Source organism: Anser brachyrhynchus, assembly GCF_964034855.1.
Source record: "Anser brachyrhynchus genome assembly, chromosome: 1".
NCBI classification, from domain to species: domain Eukaryota; kingdom Metazoa; phylum Chordata; class Aves; order Anseriformes; family Anatidae; genus Anser; species Anser brachyrhynchus.
The window spans coordinates 137,792,800-137,815,489 of record NC_137694.1 but is presented as its reverse complement, the minus strand read 5'-3'; the positions used below and the strand labels follow the sequence as shown (position 1 = coordinate 137,815,489).

General features: G+C 39.9%; 1 protein-coding gene and 1 long non-coding RNA gene across 2 annotated transcripts in view; one reads left to right on the top strand and one right to left on the bottom strand.

Moving 5' to 3' along the window:
* Positions 1 to 10,655, bottom strand: part of LOC308192945 (uncharacterized protein) — a 332,117-nt gene extending 321,462 nt beyond the window's left edge. The window contains exon 1 of the mRNA XM_080587026.1: positions 8,855 to 10,655. Coding sequence (XP_080443152.1) covers positions 8,855 to 8,909 — 55 coding nt within the window. The 5' untranslated portion in view covers positions 8,910 to 10,655. The remainder of the gene's footprint in view (positions 1 to 8,854) is intronic.
* Positions 10,656 to 10,723: 68 nt separating this feature from the next.
* On the top strand, positions 10,724 to 21,666 carry LOC308193141. Its single transcript, XR_013949412.1, has 3 exons — positions 10,724 to 11,041; positions 18,484 to 18,522; positions 19,072 to 21,666. It is a non-coding gene; the product is annotated as an uncharacterized lncRNA (long non-coding RNA).
* Positions 21,667 to 22,690: the final 1,024 nt, after the last annotated feature.

The following is a 22,690-nucleotide window of genomic DNA, read 5'->3' as shown; positions in this document are numbered from 1 at the left end:
TTTAAAAAATTACCACTTGACTCAGCAATAAATGTTAATCACTGTTCCATTATTCACCTCAAATAAAGGTTGAACGATACTTTGGAAATATTACAAGTAGTACAGGTTTTTGGACATCATGTCTAACCCATCTTGCTCCAAATCTTAACCTTCCTTGTAAGCTTTGGAGAATTCTATCCTGTACAGTTAGATAGAGATCAAGAGTGATCTGAAGGAGGATGGATTAGATATTAGATTATACCAGTTTTATCCAAACAGGTAAAGAGTCAATCTGATTTATATAAGATGCTAGATTATTTTCCAGCATGTCAATTTTAGTACATTTTTTCTTCAATATCCATGAAGGAAGAAAAGAAAGCAAAAAAGTAACAGCACTGTCCTTGAGAAGGATAGTAGGATTTTGGTATTCATTTTGCAGGTTTTTTTTAATGCATTGTGCTAGGGTGAAAAGACGGAAAGGACTATCTAATTTTCATTAGTACAATTTAAAAGTCAATCAATAGTCATGTCTATTCAGCATCAGTTTTGTGGTTTCTTAGCCAGTTTTAATTTAGTCAAATGTATAAATGGGTTAATATTTACTTGAGTTAAGAGTGTGCTGGTAGAGGTATCTGACTGAATGCAGCCAAGTAACACAGGACTTTACAGCTTTCTCCATATATATCAAACTACATAGCTGATCTTAAGTCTACTTTTATCTTAATCTGATTATGAAGTATGACAAAACCAGAAACTGAACCTGAATAAAAACTGATACAGTGTTTTACATTTAGGTTGTGACTAGGAATGTGGAGAGAGAGAAAAAAAAAGGAAAAGGAAAAGAAAGAAAAAGAAAAAAGAAGCTCTTAAAAGCAACCACATTCAGAAACACACACAAATGAAAGAGAGAAGATAATTTAACAGTATTTTTGGAAATTAGCACTCAGAGAATTGATTTAGACTGTATCAGCTAAACAACTCTTCTCCTGTAATTATCTCAGACTCCATAGGAAAGTGATAGCTCTGTGCTATCACTATACTGATAAAGCTTCTTAAATCCAGATAAAGCTTGTAAGAAAAACAGTGAAGTACCTTGCCTTTTTTCATTATCTTGTACATCAATGCATACACAATTTACAAATCCTTCTCTTAATATTTTGGTAATACTAGAGTGAGACAGACAGGAAATAAACATTAGGAATCAAATTTTAAATTTTATAATTTTAAATTTTAAATTATAATATAAATAGTGCATATTTCTCTAGCACTATATTGTCAACATTGTGAAACAGACATTGGAATAATAATAATAATAAAGTATTTCAGAATCTCACCATGTACATTTGAGGTGTACCTATTTTGTATCATTTCTATTCTGAAGTCTTTTTGATTATTTCTGTTCCTTGATTTTATACTGTCTATACTTCCCTGTGATTTGAGTCTTTAAGTCAAGTTAATCTCCAGGCAAGCATCTTGGATTGTTCAAAAAATTAAGACAAAAATTATCTAGATTGTTGAAGAGCCAGCTATTTCTCCCTAACCTGATAACATCAGACCATCAGTGACAGTGTTTTCCATATTTGCCATGCTACTCTCTCAATGCCTCTCTTTAGCAAATTCAGTGTCACAAAACTTGCAGTAAACATCAGAAACTTGTGAAAGCTTTTTTTTTTTTTTTTTGTGTGTGTGTGTGTGTGTGCGTGTTTTTCTGTTTAACAATTTACAATCTTTTCTACTGGGAATGCAATGATGAGGATGACCAGCTGTTTTCCCCATCCTGCAGAAACCTCCATTTATTATTGGAATTTTTAACATTTTACTGAGTAGTGAGGCCCAATACTTGCTAAGATGGCCTATTGTTCTGACTTGCTGCCACCTTCTCATCTCCTTAGCTTACCTCAGCCTTACCCCAGCAGTTTTGTCTTGCCCTGCTTCTTACATTGCTAACCAATCTTACTGCCACTCCTTGCACAGTGCTGTCTCACTGTACTTTTTTAATTTAAGCCTACAAAGAATAACATAGAAGACTAAAGCACCCCTTCCCTCTCAGGAACCTAATCTGGATTTTTTTCTCACTCAAATCACTCAAACTTCCTAAGTAAATTTTTGTTTTTCATACTTTTCAAGTACTTTCATACACCACCAGCTTTCCTACTCCTGTTTTCATGTTTTTAACCTTTGCCTGTGGGAGGAAAGAGAAAAAGTGCAGCTGGGGTGTTATGTGTTGCCAGTCTTTAAAAATAGTGAGGAAAATGTAGATATCCATCCTGATGTATATAAAATCTTTGTCCCAGGTAAGCAGAAACTACATTAGGTTGATGTGAAAAGTAACAGGAAAGTAATAGGAACATGTTCAACTTCAGTACAGACAGTGTTCCCTGGAGTTATGAGAAAAAAAACATTTAATTTAAAATTCACAAGGATGTGGTTGAATTTAATCATAATTTGTGGCAATAATCAATCTATAGTTGATATAATGATATAAATTTTATTTGCATTACAGTTTCTTCATTTTAAAATACAACATCAAAAAATGCAATGAGTACAACAATAATGTTACTTGGAAACCATTTGAAAATGATTTTAATTTGCAAACATTAAAATCCATGTTGGAAAAAGCAAATCTAAGCTCTGTGTTATAGTAGCTCCATGCGTACCAGCCAACATTAGTAAATTGTGCTAAATACCATACATTTGCTATCACAAATCAAGATCAGAAAATCAAGAGAAATAGGGCCTCAAAGAAAGTAGGTTTTGAGCAAAGTATGTATAGTGATGTAAAATACAGAGCAATAAATAGAAAATAGAATTACTAATATTCCTTGCAAAAATTAAAAATTGCCTTATTAATTCAGGAAATGATGGAATATTATGAAGAGCTCACTGAAGATCTCCCTTCATTATGCACTTATGGTCCATAATATAGGCAGTCCTATAAATATATGCGGTCCTACAAATATAGGTTTATTTCAGAAATAAGATTAAATCTAATGTATGAATATTTTGTACAAAAAAACAAACAAAAAAAACCCAAGATGCTTCATTCAGAATATTTTATACATATAACACAATACCCTTTTCTGAGAAGAAAGTTGCTTAGCGAAAATGCAAAGTCTGGAAAAACAAACGTCGTGCATATAGATAAGATATTGAAAAGTCCATGATTATTTACCTTAGAAATGAGATAATTACCAGGAATTATATTAAAGTAAGTACAACAGTGAAAAATCTATTCAGGATCTTCTGTTTACAACACTGGAATATGTTCAATTTAACTAAAGGTATTCAACTTAAAATTAAAATAGACATACAGCTTTATTTATATTAATGTATTTCAGCTCCCAACCAATATTTAAGAAGATTCAAAGGCAGGGTGTTTCTATAGAAAGCAAAGTTATCTTTTCCTCTTAAAACTAATCATTATTCTGGAAAAGATATTAAAGCTCCTGGTTTGTAGATTAAGGCTGCCCATGAAAAATAGAGACCTGTATCTGATCTAAATGTTGGATTACTCTACATTTGCATAGTCAAGGACTTTGAAATTTTGTCTGGTTCTTCTAGTGATGGTCACTGTTAGAAATAGGACACAGGACTTTTGGATCTCAACACACAGCATCATCCATGAGACTTTCTTCTCCTAAACTCCTTGCCTGTACACACCATGCCTACACTGTTTCCCATCTTTTTATGGTCTGATTTATTTACACAATCTGTACACCTTAAAATGTGTTTTTCTTCCTCTCCAAAGCTTCTGATGCTGTCTAACAGAGTTGGCTAACAGAGTTGGCTTTTAACTCTGCAGAAGGTTTTCTGCCCAGGGGTAAGTGAAACAATCCACAGGAAAGCTTCATACATTCAAAATCTTGTTCAGTCTCAGAATAAACTCATCACAGCAAATCTTTAAAAAAAATAAAAAAATAATATATACATACATAAACATATATATATTTTGAGAGAGAGAGAGAAGAAAAAAAGGAGGAAAAAAAAAGATGATTTCAGTTACCTCTTTATACCTTGGAGAAGTACAGTTAGTACCGTGAGAAGGGTGAAAAAAAATCATTTTTTTAAAATCTGTTTTAATTTTCTGGAACAGGGACTCTCTCCAAACACATACACAAAGCATTTGTTAATGCCAGTGATAACTGCCATAGTAGTCATAATCAGACATAAAGGAAAACACATACATTGGTAAAAGGAATATTTTTCTAATTTATATACTGGTGACATCTATATAAACTGTAATATTTCTTATTTATCTATAATGGATATTGTGATGCAGTCCTGAGGGATATTCAGTTGTCCGTTTTTAAGATTGTTTCAGTCTAACTTTGTTAATTTTACTTCTGGGTCAACTCTGCCCAAGTGCATTTCATTGTTTACAGGCCTAATCCCTGAAATAAACAGGTAGAGATACTAGTCCCCCTCTCCTGTGCATGTTTTTCAAAAAATAAGGTAAAACAACCAACCAACCAACCATTAATAATGCTACAGCTTTAATATCTATCATGAAAATATAATTAACTTCCGGGACAATACAAATGAACACGTTATACTCATTTTTCCTTAAAGAAGCAAGCTTTTCTGAACCTTTTTCCCTGCTCCAATTCCTAGCAAAGCTCATAAAAGTGCAAAATGTTGTCATCTTCCATTTAATTCCTAAAGTCAGGTTTTGAAGTTACCATCAAGACTGTTTCTGTATGTGCTTGCAGAACATCTTTAAATGGTAAATGAAATAGGATACTCGGTGTTCTTTATCCTTATAGTACCATGCAAAGGAGATCAGGTCTGAACATGGTCAGATTCACCTTGGCTGGATTCACCAGGAAAACTTTACTCCTGGAAATTCCTGGAACAACAGAGTGGAAAAATAGTGACCTTCTCCTTTTCCAGACACCTTAGCTGGACCACCTTTGTTTCTTCTGTATCTTCTGTGAACACAATAAACCTGGCAGTCAGCCTTTTCAGACTGAATGGGTGTCACCATAGCTTCTCTGATTCTTTGAGTTTAAAGAATTGATTATTTGAAATTTAAAAGAAAATTATTTGAGTTTAAAACATTTTAAAAATGTTATGAAGTATAATGATTATAATCACTTTAATCTTTTCATCTTAGTTAAAATCTTGCATGACAGTTATAAGCTAATGTAACCTAGTTGTCAAAGATCTATGTCTAGTACTAAACATACATGTTTTATCTCTAGGAAAAAAAAAATCTATAGAAAGGCTATAAACCTTATGGATTAATAAACAGCACCAGAAAGACATCAAAGTAAGTACAGTGGTAAGTACACTTACAGAACCATTGATAAACAAAGAAAAACATGTTTTCTAACTTCAGGATAAAATAGGAATTGCCAGCTGGAAGGTTGAGTTAGACTTTGGGAGGAAAGCTAACAGAAACAGTATGAATACTTTATTTCAATAAAAAGCAGTGGCACTTGATATTGTGGGTTTGGGTCAATAAAGACAGAAATATGGCTGAAAACCAATGTTAGCTGTTTGTCTGTTTTTATTAAGGCGATCCATGAAGCCATAGAAAACAGGCTGGAAGGGATTGGAAGAGATCTTCAGATCCCCTCCTTAATAGAAAGTATGATCAGCAATAACTACATCCTGATCATTGATAGGCAATTGTCCACCCTCTTTTTAAAACCAAATCAAAACAAGCAACCAGAATAGCCCTTATGATGACAGTGATTTTGTGACCTTTTCATGAAGCCTCTGTAATTAACAGCTCCTACAACTAGTTTGCATTTCTTCCTGTATATTTAGCATGTTACTTAGAATCACAGAATCACAGAATATCCCGAGTTGGAAGGGACCCATAAGGATCATCTAGTCCAACTCTTGGCACTGCACAGGTCTGCCCAAAGTTTAGACCATGTGACTAAGTGCACAGTCCAATCGCTTTTTAAATTCAGACAGGCTTGGTGCAGTGACTACTTCACTGGGGAGCCTGTTCCAGTGTGCGACCACCCTCTCGGTGAAGAACCTCTTCCTGATGTCCAGCCTAAACTTCCCCTGCCTCAGCTTAACACCATTCCTGCAGGTCCTATCACTGGTGTTTACAGTGAATAGGTCACCTGCCTCTCCACTCCCCTTCGCGAGGAAGTTGCAGACTGTGATGAGGTCCCCCCTCAGCCTCCTCTTCTCCAGGCTGAACAGGCCAAGTGACCTCAGTCGCTCCTCTTGTGTCTTCCCCTCTAGGCCCTTAACCATCTTCGTTGCCCTCCTCTGGACACTCTCCAACAGTGTAATCTCCTTCTTGTACTGTGGTGCCCAGAACTGCACACAGTACTCGAGGTGAGGCCGCACCAGCGCAGAGTAGAGCGGGACAATCACCTCCCTCGACTGACTAGCAATGCCGTGCTTGATGCACCCCAGGATACGGTTGGCCTTCCTGGCTGCCAGGGCACACTGCTGGCTCTTATTCAACTTGCTGTCAACCACAACCCCCAGATCCCTCTCTGCGGGGCTGCTCCCCAGTGTCTCGTCGCCCAGTCTGTACGTACAGCCAGGGTTGCCCCGTCCCAGGTACAGGACCCGGCACTTGCCTTTGTTAAACTTCATGTGGTTGGTGATCGCCCAACTCTCCAATCTGTCCAGATCTCTCTGAAAGGCCTTTCCACCCTCATCAGAGTCCACAACTCCAAGTTTGGTGTCGTTGGCAAATTTGCTCAAAACACCTTCTAGTCCTACATGCAAATCATTTATAAAGACGTTGAAGAGGACTGGCCCTAAAATGGAGCCTTGAGGGACCCCACTAGTGACCATCCGCCAGCCAGATGTGGCCCCATTAACCACAACCCTTTGAGCCCTGCCCATCAGCCAATTGTTCACTCATCGTATGATAGTTTTGTTAAGTTGTATGCTGGACATTTTGTCCAGTAGGATCCTGTGGGAAACCGTGTCAAAAGCCTTGCTGAAGTCCAAAAAGATCACATCAGCTGGTTTCCCTTGGTCAACTAGATGGGTGATCTTATCATAAAAGGAAATCAAATTTGTTAGGCAGGACCTACCCCTCATGAACCCATGTTGGCTGGGACCAATGACTGCATTGTCCCCCAGGTGAGCTTCAATAACTTCAAGGATCATCTTCTCCATAATTTTACCAGGCACTGACGTGAGACTGACAGGCCTGTAATTGCTAGGGTCTTCTTTCTTACCCTTCTTGAAAATTGGCACAACATTTGCCAGCTTCCAGTCTACTGGGACCTCTCCAGATTCCCAAGATCATTGAAAAATAATTGAGAGAGGTCCCCGATGGCATCAGCCAGCTCTTTAAGCACCCTGGGATGGATCCCATCCGGACCTATGGACTTGTATGGATCCAGGTGGAGCAGCAAATCCTGCACACGTTCAGGGTCGGTAGGGAGTTTGTCATTCCCACCGTAATGGTCCTCCCTCTCACGGCACCCAGGGTCCCGAAGCCCATCATCAGTGTTGAAGACAGAGGCGAAGAAGGCATTAAACATCTCTGCTTTGCCTATGTCATTGTCTGTGAGGAGACCTTCCCCGTCAAGTAGTGCACCTATGTTTTCTTTGGTTCACCTTTTTCTGTTCACATATCTAAAAAAACACCCTTTTTTATTGTCTATCACAGACATGGCCAGCTTCAACTCTAGTTGGGCTTTGGCCACACGAATTTTCTCCCTGCAGACATGAACAGCATCCCTGTATTCCTTCCTCGTCGCCTGACCCTCCTTCCAGTAGCTGTCTTTCTCGGCTACTTTTTCTTTTTCCGCCTAAGCTCCAGTAGAAGATCCCTGGTCAGCCAGGCCGGCCTTCTGCCCCACCTGCCTGCCTTCTGATATTTTGGAATCGCCTGATCTTGTGCTTTTAGGAGGCAGTGCTTAAAGATTGATCAGCACTGATGGACGACTATGCCTTCAAAAGCAGCTTCCCAGGGGACCTTGCTGACTAGTTCCCTGAGCAGCCTGAAGTCTGCTTTCCCCATATCCAGGGCTAAAGTTTTGGTGGCAGTTTTCCTTCTGTCACCATAAATTCTAAACTCAACCACTTCATGGTCACTATGACCGAGACGGCCACCAATTACATATCTCCCACAACACCCTCTCTAGATCTAGGAGGGCACCTTTCCTAGTTGGCTCCCTTAGCACCTGCACCAAGAAGTTATCATCTAGGTGCTTTATGAAACTCCTGGACTTGCTCGTGTCAGCCGTGTGGTGATCCCAGCTGACGTCTGGCAAGTTGAAATCTCCCATAAGGACAAGGGGAGTTGATCTTGAGGCATCTCTTAGTTCTGCAAAGAATAATTCATCGGCATTGTCGTCCTGGCCGGGTGGTCTGTAATAGACTCCCACAACAACATCCCCTTTATTTGTTCGTCCCTTAATCCTTACCCAGAGGCTCTCAACTTTGCCATCCGCAACTTGAAGTTCCACACAGTCCAGCCCATGCTTCACATACATCGCCACCCCGCCACCTCACCTACCCTGCCTGTTCCTCCTGAAGAGCCTGTAACCATCTATTCCATCACACCAGCCACAGGACTCATCCCACCAGGTTTCGCTTATGCCGATGATGTCGTAGCTGCGGGACCGGGCCAAGACTTCTAGCTCGTCCATTTTATTCCTCATACTGCATGCATTTGTGTAGAAGCACTTCAAATGCGCCTCCCTACATGCAGCACTTTGTGGAGCCGACCGAAAGACCTCACTGGCACACAGTCCCTCTGATTCTGGCGCACCATCCCTTAGCTCATCACCAGCGTGCCTGGTTTTATTCCCTTCCCCCTTCAACTCTAGTTTAAAGCCCTATCTATCAGCCCTGCCAACTCCTGAGCCCAAATCCTTACACCTCTCTGAGAGAGGCGCATCCCATCTGGTGACAGCAGGCCTGGCGTTACGTAGACCTTTCCAAGATCGAAAAACCCGAAGTTCTGTCGGTTGCACCAGTCTTGAAGCCATGTGTTAATGTGGTGAGCCCGCTTGTCAGCAGCGATCCCCCCTATCAGAAGGACAGAGGCAAACACAACCTGTGCCCCTGATCCTTTAAGTAGTTGCCCCAAAGCCCTAAAGTCCTTTTTGATTGCTCTCAGACTTCTCCTTGCTACCTCGTCATTACCAGCCTGAAAGACCAGTAGCGGGTAGTAGTCGGTGGGCTGTACTAGGCGCTTGACTTTCTTAGCGAAGTCTCTCACCAGAGCCTCGGGGAGACAACAGACTTCCCTGTGGATCGGGTCCGGTCGGCATATTGGGCCCTCTGTCCCTTTCAAAAGCGAGTCCCCCATGACAATAACCCTTCTTTCTTTTTTGACAGTTGATGTAGCAATGCAGGGGGTAGGTTGCCTTGCCTTAGGCACCCTCTCCAACTGGGATGGGCTTTCGTCTACTTCATTGTTCTGACTAAGGTGTTCTAGAGCCTTGTACCTGTTACATAAGGGTAGATGGGAAGGTGAGGTGGGCAGGAACGGGGCTCGCCTACCACCCCAAACAGGAACCTTCCTCCATTCCCCCCCGTGGCCTAGGTCCCCTCTTACTGCCTGGTGGGATGAGGGGACTTTTGTCTCCTGCGTAGCAGGAGGCACCTGTGCTGCGGCAGGCTCCTGAGCCTGTCTCAGAGAGGGTAGAGTACACCTCCACCAGTCAATTTCCCTCTCTGACTCCCTGATGCTCCTGAGCCTGCTCACCTCCTCCTGAAGCTCCGCTACCTGTTTGAGCAGCTCTTCAACCTGGGCACACCTCCCACAGGCATTACCCTCGCTGCTGCTGTTAGATACGGACAGAAGACTCGGGCACACCTTGCAGCCCAAGACCTGGACGGCGGTGTGTTTCCCCGAGCCCTCCATCTGAGTAGCCACATCAGTGACCGCAGCTGAAGAGGTCGCAAGAGATGCGGAGGCCATGGTTTTCTGCCTGGTTGATACCATGGCCAGGTTTCTCACAAGCAGGCTACCAGTACCAGTACCAAAGGGAAATACCGCTGCAAGAGAGCGGTGAGGTGCCCTCCCTGTTCGCCCTGCCTGCGCGAACTGCCGCGCCACGGCCTTCTGACAAGCCACGCCCTGTTTGCCCGCCCTGGTCGCCGCGCTCCTGGTCGTTCGCGCTCCCTAGGGGCTGCTTTTGAACGGCCGGGGGAGGGGGCGCTGCTAGCTCTGCCTACGCCTCGTCAGCCTCCCTCACGTCTGGTGGCTCCCTCGGCTGCTTCGAGTGGCCTCGATGCCGAAAAAAAAGCCTTGCCTGTCTCGATCCCCCGCTCCGCTGCAGAACGCGTCTGCCACAGAGCCGATCGCCTTGGCAAGAGAGGCGATTTACTTTATCTCCTATCTGCAATGGGCTGCGAGAATAATTTATTTTCATTTTGATCTGCTTGATATATGAAGTATTTATAATAGTTGCATACTTTAGAACTAAGAAGTCTTTTATCACTTATTCTCCCTTTTTTATTCCTGCATACTTATCTTCCCAATTCTTCCTTCTTTTATTAAAGTTCATTTTACCAAGCCTTCTTATAATTCTCAGTGGTGTGCTCTTTGAAATGATCCACATCTTGCTGAGAATGCTTAAAACGGAATCCAGCAATATATGCTCCAATATAATTCTTCCAGCATTACCTAGAGATTTTTCAAGAGCTCTATCGCAATTTCTATTCTGAGCCTCAAAGATAACGTGTATTGTCAGTTAACATGCCAATTAGCACATCTTTTTTTTTTTTTTTTTCCTCCCTTTATGTTGAAGAAAACATGCCTTTCTTTCACAATATTCTTGTCAAATGGATTTATCATGTCTTTTAACCTGGTAAGTAATAGTTTTGATTCTTATTCTCTGTTTATTTGGCAATGTGTTATTGTTCCCAGAAACAAAGTAAGGATGGAGACTGAGAATGAGGCCACTTACTTTTCCTTTTGAGGGAAAAACAGTAATGAAAAAAGCTAATAATGTATCATATTTTTGGTTCTCACTAATCTTCAAAGAATTTTGAAAAAAAGGAACACATGAAGAGGAGGTCTTGCATCAAGAACTGACTACATAAATGGTGGCATCATCAATGGAGACTAGATTTGTATTCATGCTCAAGAAAGAAAAAAAGAACACCTTAGGTAAGAGTTACATAAATTTGGCATTAAACATATGCAGTTACACAAATATTGTTATATAATTTTAGACTTAGAGGTGAATTGAAAATGTGGAAAAAGCAAAACACCTAATTAAATTGTTTATAGTAACAATGCTATTTGAGCTGAAAGGTTCATGCTAGCCTCAACTTTATTATTAAGGGGAACTGTGACCACATGTAAATTTTTAAACACATAGAGTTTTTAGAAAAAAAAAAGAAAAAAAAAATGGTTAATTTCATAAATGTCACTCAAGAGAAAAAATAACTCGGATAAATATTAAACTGAATACAGTGGCCTGTAAATCAATACTGTAGAAGTTAAGTTAGCTGTTGTTTATTTTATTTTTAACTGTAAAGGTAATGTGAATAAATTATTTTGCCAGCTGTTCAGAAATTGATTCAGTGTTTTTGCTTTTAAAATTTCCAAACTCATCTTTACATATGGAGAAAATGCAACTATCGTATAAAAGAAAATGCAATGTAAGAAAAAAAAAGACATTTACTATTACACCACTTAATTGTATCTCTGTGAAAGTTATTTGAATGAGAATAATATTTGTTAGATATACATGGAAGTGTCTTTCCCACACTGCATAAATTTATATGAGTGATTATTGCCTTCTGTATCCCCCTATGCTCTAAAGAGCAAAACTTCTCTTGACTCACAGAATCATGGAATGGCTGAGGTTGGAGGGAACTTCTGGAGCTTATCTAGTCTGGAGCCCCCTGCTCAAGAAGGACCACCTAGAACAGGTTTCCCAGTACCATGTCCAGGAGGTTTTTGAAGATCTCCAACGAAGGAGACTCCACAACCTCTGGAAACCTGTGCCAGTGCTCAGTCACCCGCACTGTACAGAAGTGCTTCTTGATGTTCAGAGGGAACCTCCTGTGATTCAAGAATCCCATTGCCTCTTGTCCTGGCACTGGGCAACACTGAGCACAGCCTGGCTCTGTCTGCTTTGCACTCTCCCTTCATACTTTGATGAGTGTGGTGGTTTTACCGGGCTAGGCAGCTGAATACCACAACCGCTCTCTCACTCCCCCTCCTTAGATGAGGAGGGGAAGAAGTAAAGGAAAGAACAACTCATGGGTTGAGATAAGGATAATCTAATTAAAGGAAAAAAAAATAATTATTAAGGAAAGATTATTATTAATCAAACAATTTAACTAAAGGGAAAAAAGGGAAAGGGGAAAAGGGAGGGGGAAAGGGAAAAAACAAAACAAAACAGGTAAAGACTATGTGGAAGTGCAGAGGAAAGAAATTACTCTCTACTTCCCACAAATGAGTGATGCTTGACCACGTCCTTGAAGCAGGGCCTCAATGCACGTAGACGGTATTAGGGAGGACAGACGTTTTCACAACAAGAGCCCACCCCTCCCCTCTTCCTCCTTTTTCCACCTTTTATTGCTGAGTGTGACATCATATGGTATGGAATATCCCTTTGGTTGGTTTAGGTCAGCTGTCCTGGTGATGTTTCTTTCTCATTTTTTTGCTCACCCCCTAGGACGGTTAGAGAGAGTCCTGATGCTGTGCCAGCACTGCTCAGCAGCAGACAACACTGGTGTGATACCACTGTTGTTCTAGCTACAAGTGCAGAGCACAGCACTGTATGGGCTGCTGCAGGGAAAGTTAACATCCCAGCCAGACCCAGTACAACCTCCACCCCTTATTCCATAACATTTGTGTCACTCTCAGGTCCCCCATACTTTAGCATATAAGTATTCTCATCACCATTGTTCCTTGTTCTTTAACAGATTGATAGGTAGGTATATCTTTTCATTCTATAGGTCTTTCTCGGAAAATGTTCATAAGAACTGTTGACGATTTAGTCTTCATCTGCCAAAGTGGTCACTCAGGGCAGGTGGAGTTGGATGTCTGGATGCCAGCACCAGCTTAGCTCAAGTCCTTGTTGTACTTGCCCGGTTCCTTGCAAAGTTGACCTGTCATTGATCCTGCAGTGTCTTCCTACAACATATAACTTAGCTTGCAGGTTAGTTTTCTCTCAAGGTTAAATCTCCTTGAGGCACGCACTTGATATCTCCATTCTTTTGCATGACCCAACAGGTATACCCTGGTCCTTGGGTGAAGACAATCCCACGAGTGGATTTGCCTTTTCCCGAGGCAGGAGCAACCCACACAGCCTTCCCCATCCACTTTCCTACATGCACTACGGGGACTTTAGCTCCTTTCACCGTGTATAGGGGTTTTGTTTCGGCAGGACCAGCACGGCTGTCAGACCCCCTGTCGTTAAGTAGCCAAGTAGCTTCTGGTAGATTTATGTCCCGTTGTTTCCATGTCCCAGCACCCAATGCTCATAACATAGTCTTTAACAGTCCATTGTACCTCTCAACCTTCCCAGAGGCTTGTGGGTGATAAGGGATGTGATACACCCACTCAATACCATGCCTCTTGGCCCAGGAGGTGACAAAATTGTTTCGGAAATGGCTCCCATTGTCAGACTCAATTCTCTCTGGTGTACCATGATGCCACAGCACTTGGCTTTCTAGGCCCAAGATAGTGTTTCAGGCCATGGCATAGTTTACGGGGTATGTTTCCAGACACCCAGTAGTTGCTTCTACCGTGGTGAGTATGTACAGTTTGCCTTGGCGAGTTTGTGGGAGTGGTCCGATATAGTCAATTTGCCAGGCCTCACCATATTGAAACCCTAAGCCACCTCCCCCTGTTCTAGGGAGATTTTACCTTCATGGCTCTCTTGATTGCAGCACAGGTCTCACACTCATGGGTAACCTGTGTGCTGGCCTCAATGGTCAGGTCAACCCCTCGATCACGAGCCTGTCTGTATGTGGCATCCCTCCCCAGATGTCCTGATGTTTCATGGGCCCATCGAGCTACAGACAGCTCACACTTACGTCCCCAGTCCAGGTCCACCTGAGCCACTTCAATTTTTGAAGCTCGATCCACCTCTTCGTTGTTCTGATGTTCTTCAGTAGCGCGACTGTTGGGCATGTGGGCATTTACATGACGTACTTTTACATCCAGGTTTTCTACCCGGGCAGCAATATCTTGCCACAGGGTAGCAGCCCAGATAGGTTTACCTCTGTGCTGCCAGTTGCTCTGTTTCCATTGCTGCAGCCACCCCCACAGATCATTTGCCACCATCCATGAATCAGTGTAGAGGTACAGTACTGGCCATTTTTCTCTTTTGGCAATCTCTAGGGCTAGTTGTATGGCTTTTACTTCTGCATACTGACTCAACTCACCTTCCCCTTCCATGGCCTCCACAACTCGTTGTGTGGGACTCCACACAGCAGCTTTCCATTTCAGATGGCTCCCTACCACATGGCAGGATCTGTCAGTGAACAACACATACTGCTTTCTGTCTTCTGGCAACTCATTATATGGTGCTGCCTCTTCAGCACGGGTTACCTCTTCTGTCGGCACTCCAAAATCTCTGCCTTTTGGCCAGTCCATGATCTCTTCCAGGATTCCTGGGCAATTAGGTTTTCCTATTCGAGCCCACTGTGTAATTAATGCTATCCACTTACTCCATGCAGCATCAGCCGCATGGTGTGTAGTGGGAATTTTCCCTTTGAACATCCAATGTAACACAGGTAGCCGTGGTGCCAAGAGGAGCTGTGCTTCTGTACCCATAACTTCTGAAGCAGCTCGAACACCCTCATATGCCGTTAGTATCTTTTTTTCTACTTTTTCAGTTAGTATCTCTTTTTCAGTATCTCTTTTTCAGGATCTTTTTCCGATCCTCGATAGCCCCGTCTCCAGAAACCCAGAGGTCGACCTCGAGTTTCTTCTGCGGTTTTCTGCCAGAGGCTGCAGGTGAGGCCATGCTCTCCAGCTGCAGTGTAAAGTACGTTTTGCACAGCTGGTCCAGTATGGACAGGCCCAAGGGCTACTGCACGAGCTATTTCTTGTTTGATTTGTTCAAAGGCCTGTTGTTGCTCGGGGCCTCACTCGAAATAGTTTCTCTTTCGAGTCACTCGATATAGAGGACTCACAAGCTGACTATAGCCTGGAACATGCATTCTTCTGAATCCCACAGGGCCTAGGAAAGCTTGCGTTTCTTTTTTGCTAGTTGGCGAAGATATAACCGTTATTTTGTTGATCACATCCATCGGAATACGGCGGCGTCCATCCTGCCATTTTACCCCCAAGAACTGGATTTCCTGTGCAGGTCCCTTGACCTTACTCTGTTTAATGGCAAAACCAGCTTTCAGGAGAATTTGAATTACTTTCTTCCCTTTCTCAAAAACTTCTGCTGTGTTGCCCCACACGAGGATGTCGTCAATGTTGAAGTACCCTCTCTTGAGGTAGTCTATGCCAAGGATGCATGGAGACTCTGGGCCAGTCACAGTGGGATGCTTTTGCCATCTAACATTCCCAGTTAGACTCACTTCAGCTTCCAATACAGTTAGCTGTTGGGATCCCCCTGTCACTCCAGAGATACAGATGAGTTCTGTCCCTTGGTAGCCTGATGGCATTAAGTAACACTGTGCGCCAGTGTCCACTAGAGCTTTGTATTCTTGTGGTTCCAATGTGCCAGGCCATCAGATCCACACAGTCCAATAAATCCGGTTATCCCTCTCTTCTACCTGGCCAGAGGCAAGGCCCCTCTAGTCCTGGTTGGAGTGTCTGTCACTTAATTCTTGTAAATGAAAAGCAGAGGTCCCTTCATCAGGGTCAAGAATAACATCAGCTCTTCTACTGCCTCTGGGGAACTGCCCAACAGAAACTGGAGCAGCTTTTGTCTTAGGAGCCCCTCTTCTTGCTGCTGTATTTCCCTTCAGTTCATGTACCCAAGCAGCTAGGGTTGAAGTAGGTACACCATCCCATTTCCTCATATCTTCCCCGTGGTCACGCAGATAAAACCACAAGGTGCCACATGGTGTGCATGAGATGTGCTTCAGTTCCTTCATCATCTTTGTATCTATTTGCTGGACTATCTCCAGTATGTCCATGTACTGTTTTGTACTAGGTAGTCCATAACTGGACAGAGGTGTGGCCTCACCAGTGCCGATTAGAGAGGAAGGATCACCTCCCTTGAACTGCCTGCAATACTTTACTTTATGTAGCCCAGTTTACCATCAGCCTTTGCAGCAAGGCACATGGCTGGCTCATAAACTTCAACCTGATTTCAACTTCCTACTTGTAAACTTTCCATCAGTACTGTGAAGACTCAGTTTGTCACAACAGAAAAAAAAAAAAGTCTGAAAAGAGGACTTTTCATATATTAAATGCCATGTAGTGTCTCTTAACTTTTAACCCTGTAGAATGCTTAATTCACATATAGTCTCATGAAAATATAACTCTTTTGCAAATTCTGGTTGCATACTTATCAAATTGAAAAATAAAGAAAATCTATTCCCAGAATGATAAAATTGATACACAACTGAGAGTATACTACCAAAAATGGTATAGAAAAATATGACAGAAATTTTTATACTTTTAAGAAAGTTTACCAAATGATTAAGAAATCAATCATAATGGAGAAGATCTCTAGCTAAGGTAAAGTGTGAAAACACCAGCACAGACAGGAGTGTTTAAATCTCACAAAAATAATATATTTTAAATTATGATTTGTATATATTTGTCTATATGAGAGGGAGGAAGGGAGGAAGGAAGTGGAAGTTGATTATAATTTCTACAAGGTAAATGTCTATACTCACACTTTTTATTGAATAGGTAATTGATGACTTTGTTAACTAGGACTATCGGAGAAAGCTTGTGAATGCACTCTGTTCAGCTAGTTACACTGTTTTCTTTTGAAAGTCACTTCCATTACTTGAACAAGGGCAGGGCTGTCATCCAGACCTAGGGAGGCTGGAGAAATGCACTGCCATAAAACTCATGAAATTCAACAGATTCTAATGCCTACACTTATTCTGCTCTTATAGTCTTCCCTAGACATCTGTTATAAGCCAACATAGTTCTTGCTGTTATTGTTATTGCTGTTTAAAGTAGTGGTAAATATACATAAGGATAGACTTTGTAAAGATTTAAAATAATAAAAAAATGGAGTAAATATCAATAGAATTATATTTAGGAAATAAATGCTTCTTTAAAAATGTATAATAACATGCTGCCTCATAACTTTCCCAACACCGCCCTCCCCCCCAGTTATTTGACTGTCAGAAGATATTCTTTAGTGTGTTTGTCTGTTTCTCTTGTATTTCACCTCATTTTTTTTTTCTGGTTTGTTTTGTTTTGTTTTGTTTTTTAAGAATTAAGGCAAATACTTGTTTAGTTTTCATTGATAGATTTCCATTTGTAGCATGTTCTCTATTGTTTATGATCTGGAAAGTAAGCAAACATGCACAAATATTATGTAAGATCTGCCTATCAACCCTTAATTTGCTGACATATCCTTTTAACCATTCCTTTGTCCTTCCTACTGACCATCTGAAATGCTTGTTCATTGTTTTGGCTCTGAAGCCATATTTGGTATAATTTAAACTTCAGTGTAGGATTCATATTTGTCACCTCTGGATAAGAAAGTAATAAATCTTACATACAGACCTTGAGAGCTTCAATCTGGTTTCAACTGTCTCTTAAAGTTGACCTTTATGGAATTGCAAATGTTTATTGCATTCTTATTTTTATAATTTACATTAATCTGAAAATATCTAAATTGAGATTTCTTCAGCCAAGATTCTTTTCCATAGGCAGGTCTTCCCTAATTTCTACACCACCTACCAGAAAAACAAACAAGCGAAAAAATGACCAAAGGAGTGAAACATCTCTCCTATGAAGATAGGTTGAGAAAGTTGGGGTTGTTCAGCCTGGAGAAGCAGCAGCTCTGGAGAGACCTTATAGTGGCCTTCCAGTACCTAAAGGAGGCTTCCAAGAAGATGGGGAGGGACTCTTTATCATGGATTGTACTGATACGACAAGAAGTAATTGCTTTAAACTAACAGAGAGATTTAGATTAGATATGAGGAAGAAATTATGTACTCTGAGGGTGGTGATGCCCTGGAACAGGTTGCCCAGAGAAGCTGTGAATGCCCTGTCCCTGGAGGTGTTCAAGGCCAGGTTGGATGGGGATTTGAGCAACCTGGTCTAGCAGAAGGTGTCTCTTCCCATGGTAGGGGATTTGGAACTAGATGATCTTTAAGGTCCCTTCCAACCCAAACCATTATTTGATTCTATGATTCTAAAGCAGCTTGTCAGGAATACATTTAATTTGGATATTGAAAGTATGTCTGACCAACAAGATCATAAAATTTTGATGGGTTTTGTAAATGGAAATATTGAATTCAGTCAGGTGGTCGTTGCAGCTGATAATCTAGAAAGCCTCGTTTCTACATTCTTACACCACCCAATGTCTTAGCAATTACATCTGATTAATTTAGATAAAATGTTTTTTTTTTTTTTTTTTTCCCTGAATTTGTGCTTAATGAAATATCCTAAATTTAAATTATTGCTTACACAAACTCAATTTGTCTTTGCAGAGTATGGAGAAAAAAATGTTCTAGAATCTCTGGAGTCAGGTAACTACATAACTGTATTAAACAAATTCAATTGACCAAAGTAATCTTGTTAAAAGAATTCATACTTTCTTCCTGTAAAGCAATTTCAGAGTGTCATTCCATAGTAATGAATCTCTTTTTTTTTTTTTTTCATGGACTGTTACAATGTTTTATAGATTTTCAAACACAAAATCGAGGTGCACCTTTAAAAGCTTGCAAATTAAAATGGTGGAATCCTTTACAAGAATACTGATAATAAGATTTGAGGGAATTGTATGTTTCCATAGTTAACATACTCTTTCTTTTACTCTCCATCTACAGTTTCTAATTATTTTATTAAGCTCAATTGACAGATTGCTGTCTGGTGACAGAAACAAGAATATGGATAAAGAAATTGTCTTAATATTCAGCTTGGCAATAATCATGTTTCATTAATGTTATTTACCTTAGATTATCTATTCTATATGATGTATCAGTTTGAATGACCCAGATTAAAAACTGCTGTGTAGCTGTATGCAAATTGTAACCAAGACAGGTAGGGGGTTATTTTATTTTTTTTTTCTTTTACAGATTACTTCAAAAACCAAACTGAATTGAAACCAACAAACAAACAAACAAACCAACAGGGAGATGAAGCTTTAGAAGCCCTTATATAAATGTTTCAGGACATCAAGAACACCTTGCTAAATGAATTTTCTATGCATAAGCAGCATACTCATTTTTCATACCTCAATATTTAATTACCATGTGATAATAATACAAACCGTGAGAGAGGATAGCAGTACTTTCCACAAGACAACAACAGCTTTTTTCATTAAAAATAAAATGTCCTTTCTGCACAGATTTTTTTTTCAATTCTTATTTTTTTTACCATACAAATTTAATTAAAACACCACTAACATTTTTTAACATTGATCATAAATGGATTATAGAACATAGAATGGCTCATTAAAATGAGCAAGATAAACCTGCAAATAGGGAACATTTAAATTTTCTTGACTTACCACCTTTTTCCTATGCTTCTTTAATTTTTAACAATACCAAGTATGATTTTTTATCTGTGTCATTAGTGGCACTTACTGAGAGCAGGACTGGAATCCAAACAACCTCATTTTCCTGTTGCTGGCACTAACAACATATGTTTTCCTAACATCAGATCTTCAACAATAACAATATTAGCACATTTCTTATATATCCAGAACTTGCCTCCTTTTCTGTTTCTTCAGTTGGAAGTTTGTTTGTTCTGCATCTTTATTTTATAGGTAGTCATTTTCACATCTGCAAACATTCTTTTTCTTTAGATTTTTTTTTTTGTTTGATCAGTGTTAGGATGTTATGCAGTTAACTTCTTTTTATTTTTTTGTTCTACATACCATAGAACCTCTCACCTTATCTTTATGATTATGGAATACCACTGTGTTTGCAGCACTTTGATATTTTAAATATGCTGACTATTGCCTGGTACTGTGTCTGAAAACTTTCCCTATTTAGGAGCAAGTAGTAAGACCATCTTTATATTAACAATAAAATGTGTTTATTTTTCTTTTAATTACAATACATGTTTTTCTCTCTGAGCAGATTTACTGAATATAATTAAAAGAAAAAGCAATCTAACTCCAAACAAACTGAAAAGTCATTTCTATTTTAGTGTTATTTGCAGTTTTTTTTTGAAGGGGGGGGAAGGAGGGGGAGGGGAAGGAAAGAGAAACAGGGCAATTAACAGTGGAGTGATAGGAATCCCTGATTAAGATTAAAAAAAATAATAAATTGTTAACAACAAATCACCCACCTATCAACCTCCTAGGTCTATTTCTCATGTCTTTGTTGAAACTAACTTCAAAATAACAGATCCTATAGGATTATAGGATCAGGTATTAAAATATATTCCATAAGATATTTAAACCAGAAGTATAATGTCTTTTTAGGATCAGAAGATATTGGGAATGGGATCAAGAAAGGGAACAAGAGGCTGTGCTGGGAAAAAGATCTGAAAGGGTTTTCAAGGCAGAAGGTCCCCTCCTGTGAGAGTCATGTGGGGTCCCTGCTTTGACAACATATTACTGAAATTCAAAATATACTAGATAGCACAGGGGAATAAACGAAACAACTTCATTAACTTCATAGGAATTTGTCCGTTGACTGTGAATGATGCAAATGTCTTGTCAAGCTTCTGAAAAAGTCTGAGGAAAGGTACACAGAAAGAGACTTTTTCACTGACTGAAGCAAATGACTGTAAAAGAGTGGTTTATTTTCTTTTTAAAAGACAATGGGTCACAGATGTCCATATGATGGTATCTTTCCAGGTACATGGATAAGGACATATAGACTTGCTATGAGGAGTTATTACAATTAAAGCACAAAATCTAGTTCTAGATGCATAGCTTCATAACTTGCAAGGCCCAAAGGGTCCCATGAATTCATTTCATCTGACCTCCAGCATAATACAAAATATACATACACATAATAATAAAGCATACTTGTACTTAATAATGTAAAACTACCACAACATTTTACGCTTAGTTCCTGTGGTTGATTGCTTGAGTAATTGAAAATTACCTATAAATGCTAAATCTAGTCAAACATTATCTGACTGTAAATCCTAGTACATTACATTATATCCTTGACTACTAAAATAAGTATCCTCCTTTGTCCAAATTTTGATTTCTGCATAGGTACTTCTAGATAAAGATCCAGGTACCCTTGACCCCTCAAATTCATATTGCCAGTAGATTGTGGAGAAACTCTGTAGCCTAAAAGAAAGAAGACTTACTGTTATAGAGTATATAAATAAATAAATAAATAAATAAAAATAAAAATAAATCTTTTAACTGAAGGGTAAGTAACCAAGTAACCTAGGATATTGCAGACCTTACATGTGATTCGGAGACTGTTTTGAATAGTCACAATATTTCTTATATGCACTGTTTTGTGATTGGCTGTGAGGAGCTTGGCTGTATCTCCTTTAAAAACCTCTTGTAGGCACAGGGGAGATGCTGGGTGCCCCCAACATATCCTGTATCCAGGTTGACCCAGACCAGCTTCCACAGCTGTACGTCACAGAGCAAGTATAACTCTTGGGGCTCTTCACTGAGATCCCTCCAGTTTGTCCGTGACTTTTCTGTGCTGGGGGTCCAAAACTGTAGGCAGTATCTAGAATGCTGTACTCCTAATACATCCCAGGATATATGTAGAAGATCTCTTCTGCCACAGCACACTGCTGACTCATGTTCAGCCTACTGTCCACTAGGACCCCCAAGCTCTTCTCAGTAGATATGCTCCCCAGCCTGTCAGTCAGGTATATGCATCACATATAGTTATAATTAATGAGTATATGAATTGGCTACTGTAAGATAAAAGGGTGCTAAAGAATAACTTTTTGGATTGATTCCCAAAGTGACACTGCATCTTGCCAGCTTTCATCTCATTTCTGACACATAGCTATTTTGAGCTTGAAACCTGTCCTTCGGAGAAGTAATCTTTAATACTTTTAATAGGGAATTATAACTCAGAATTTGTTCAGTTTTATTCAAATACATATATGTAGAATAGTGTTGATAATAAAATCAGAATCAAATAGACAAATTTTACTGAAAAGATACAAACTAGTGAGGTAATCGTGACTGTGTTTTGATCTAAGACAAATTCCATTCAACATTGTCCTTCCTAGACATTTTTCTCTTCCTGATTTATTGGTTCCTTTAAGTGCATTTGAAAATTGGGAAATTTAGATAGGGGTTTTAATATACATAATTTATATTTGTGAGTTTTTATTAAATATTTATCAGTTGCATCACATGACCAACTGTGTTTGCTTTTTGGTCAAAAGATTGAGACAGTTTCTTCTTGGACTGAATGTCAGCTATTCATGACTTGTTTTTCTTGTTACATTACATTTTTTTTTTTTTTGGTGTTGGTTGTTTTTCCTTATGCTAGCTGATGAGGTGAGTTTTTACTTTCACATCATTTCTGAGATGGACTTTCATGTTTGTAGCGGAACTGAGTTCTTGTACACCCAAACTGGTTTCCTTGTGTTCTCCTGTAACTCTCTCTACTACATCTTCTCAGATTATAACCTTCATTTGCTATTTCTTTGCTACTTGTGAAAACTCTGCAGTGGAAGCATCTGTCACTTTGTTGACTGTCATACCAATAACAGCAATTAAGGCTTTAAGCCATTGAGATACAAGGA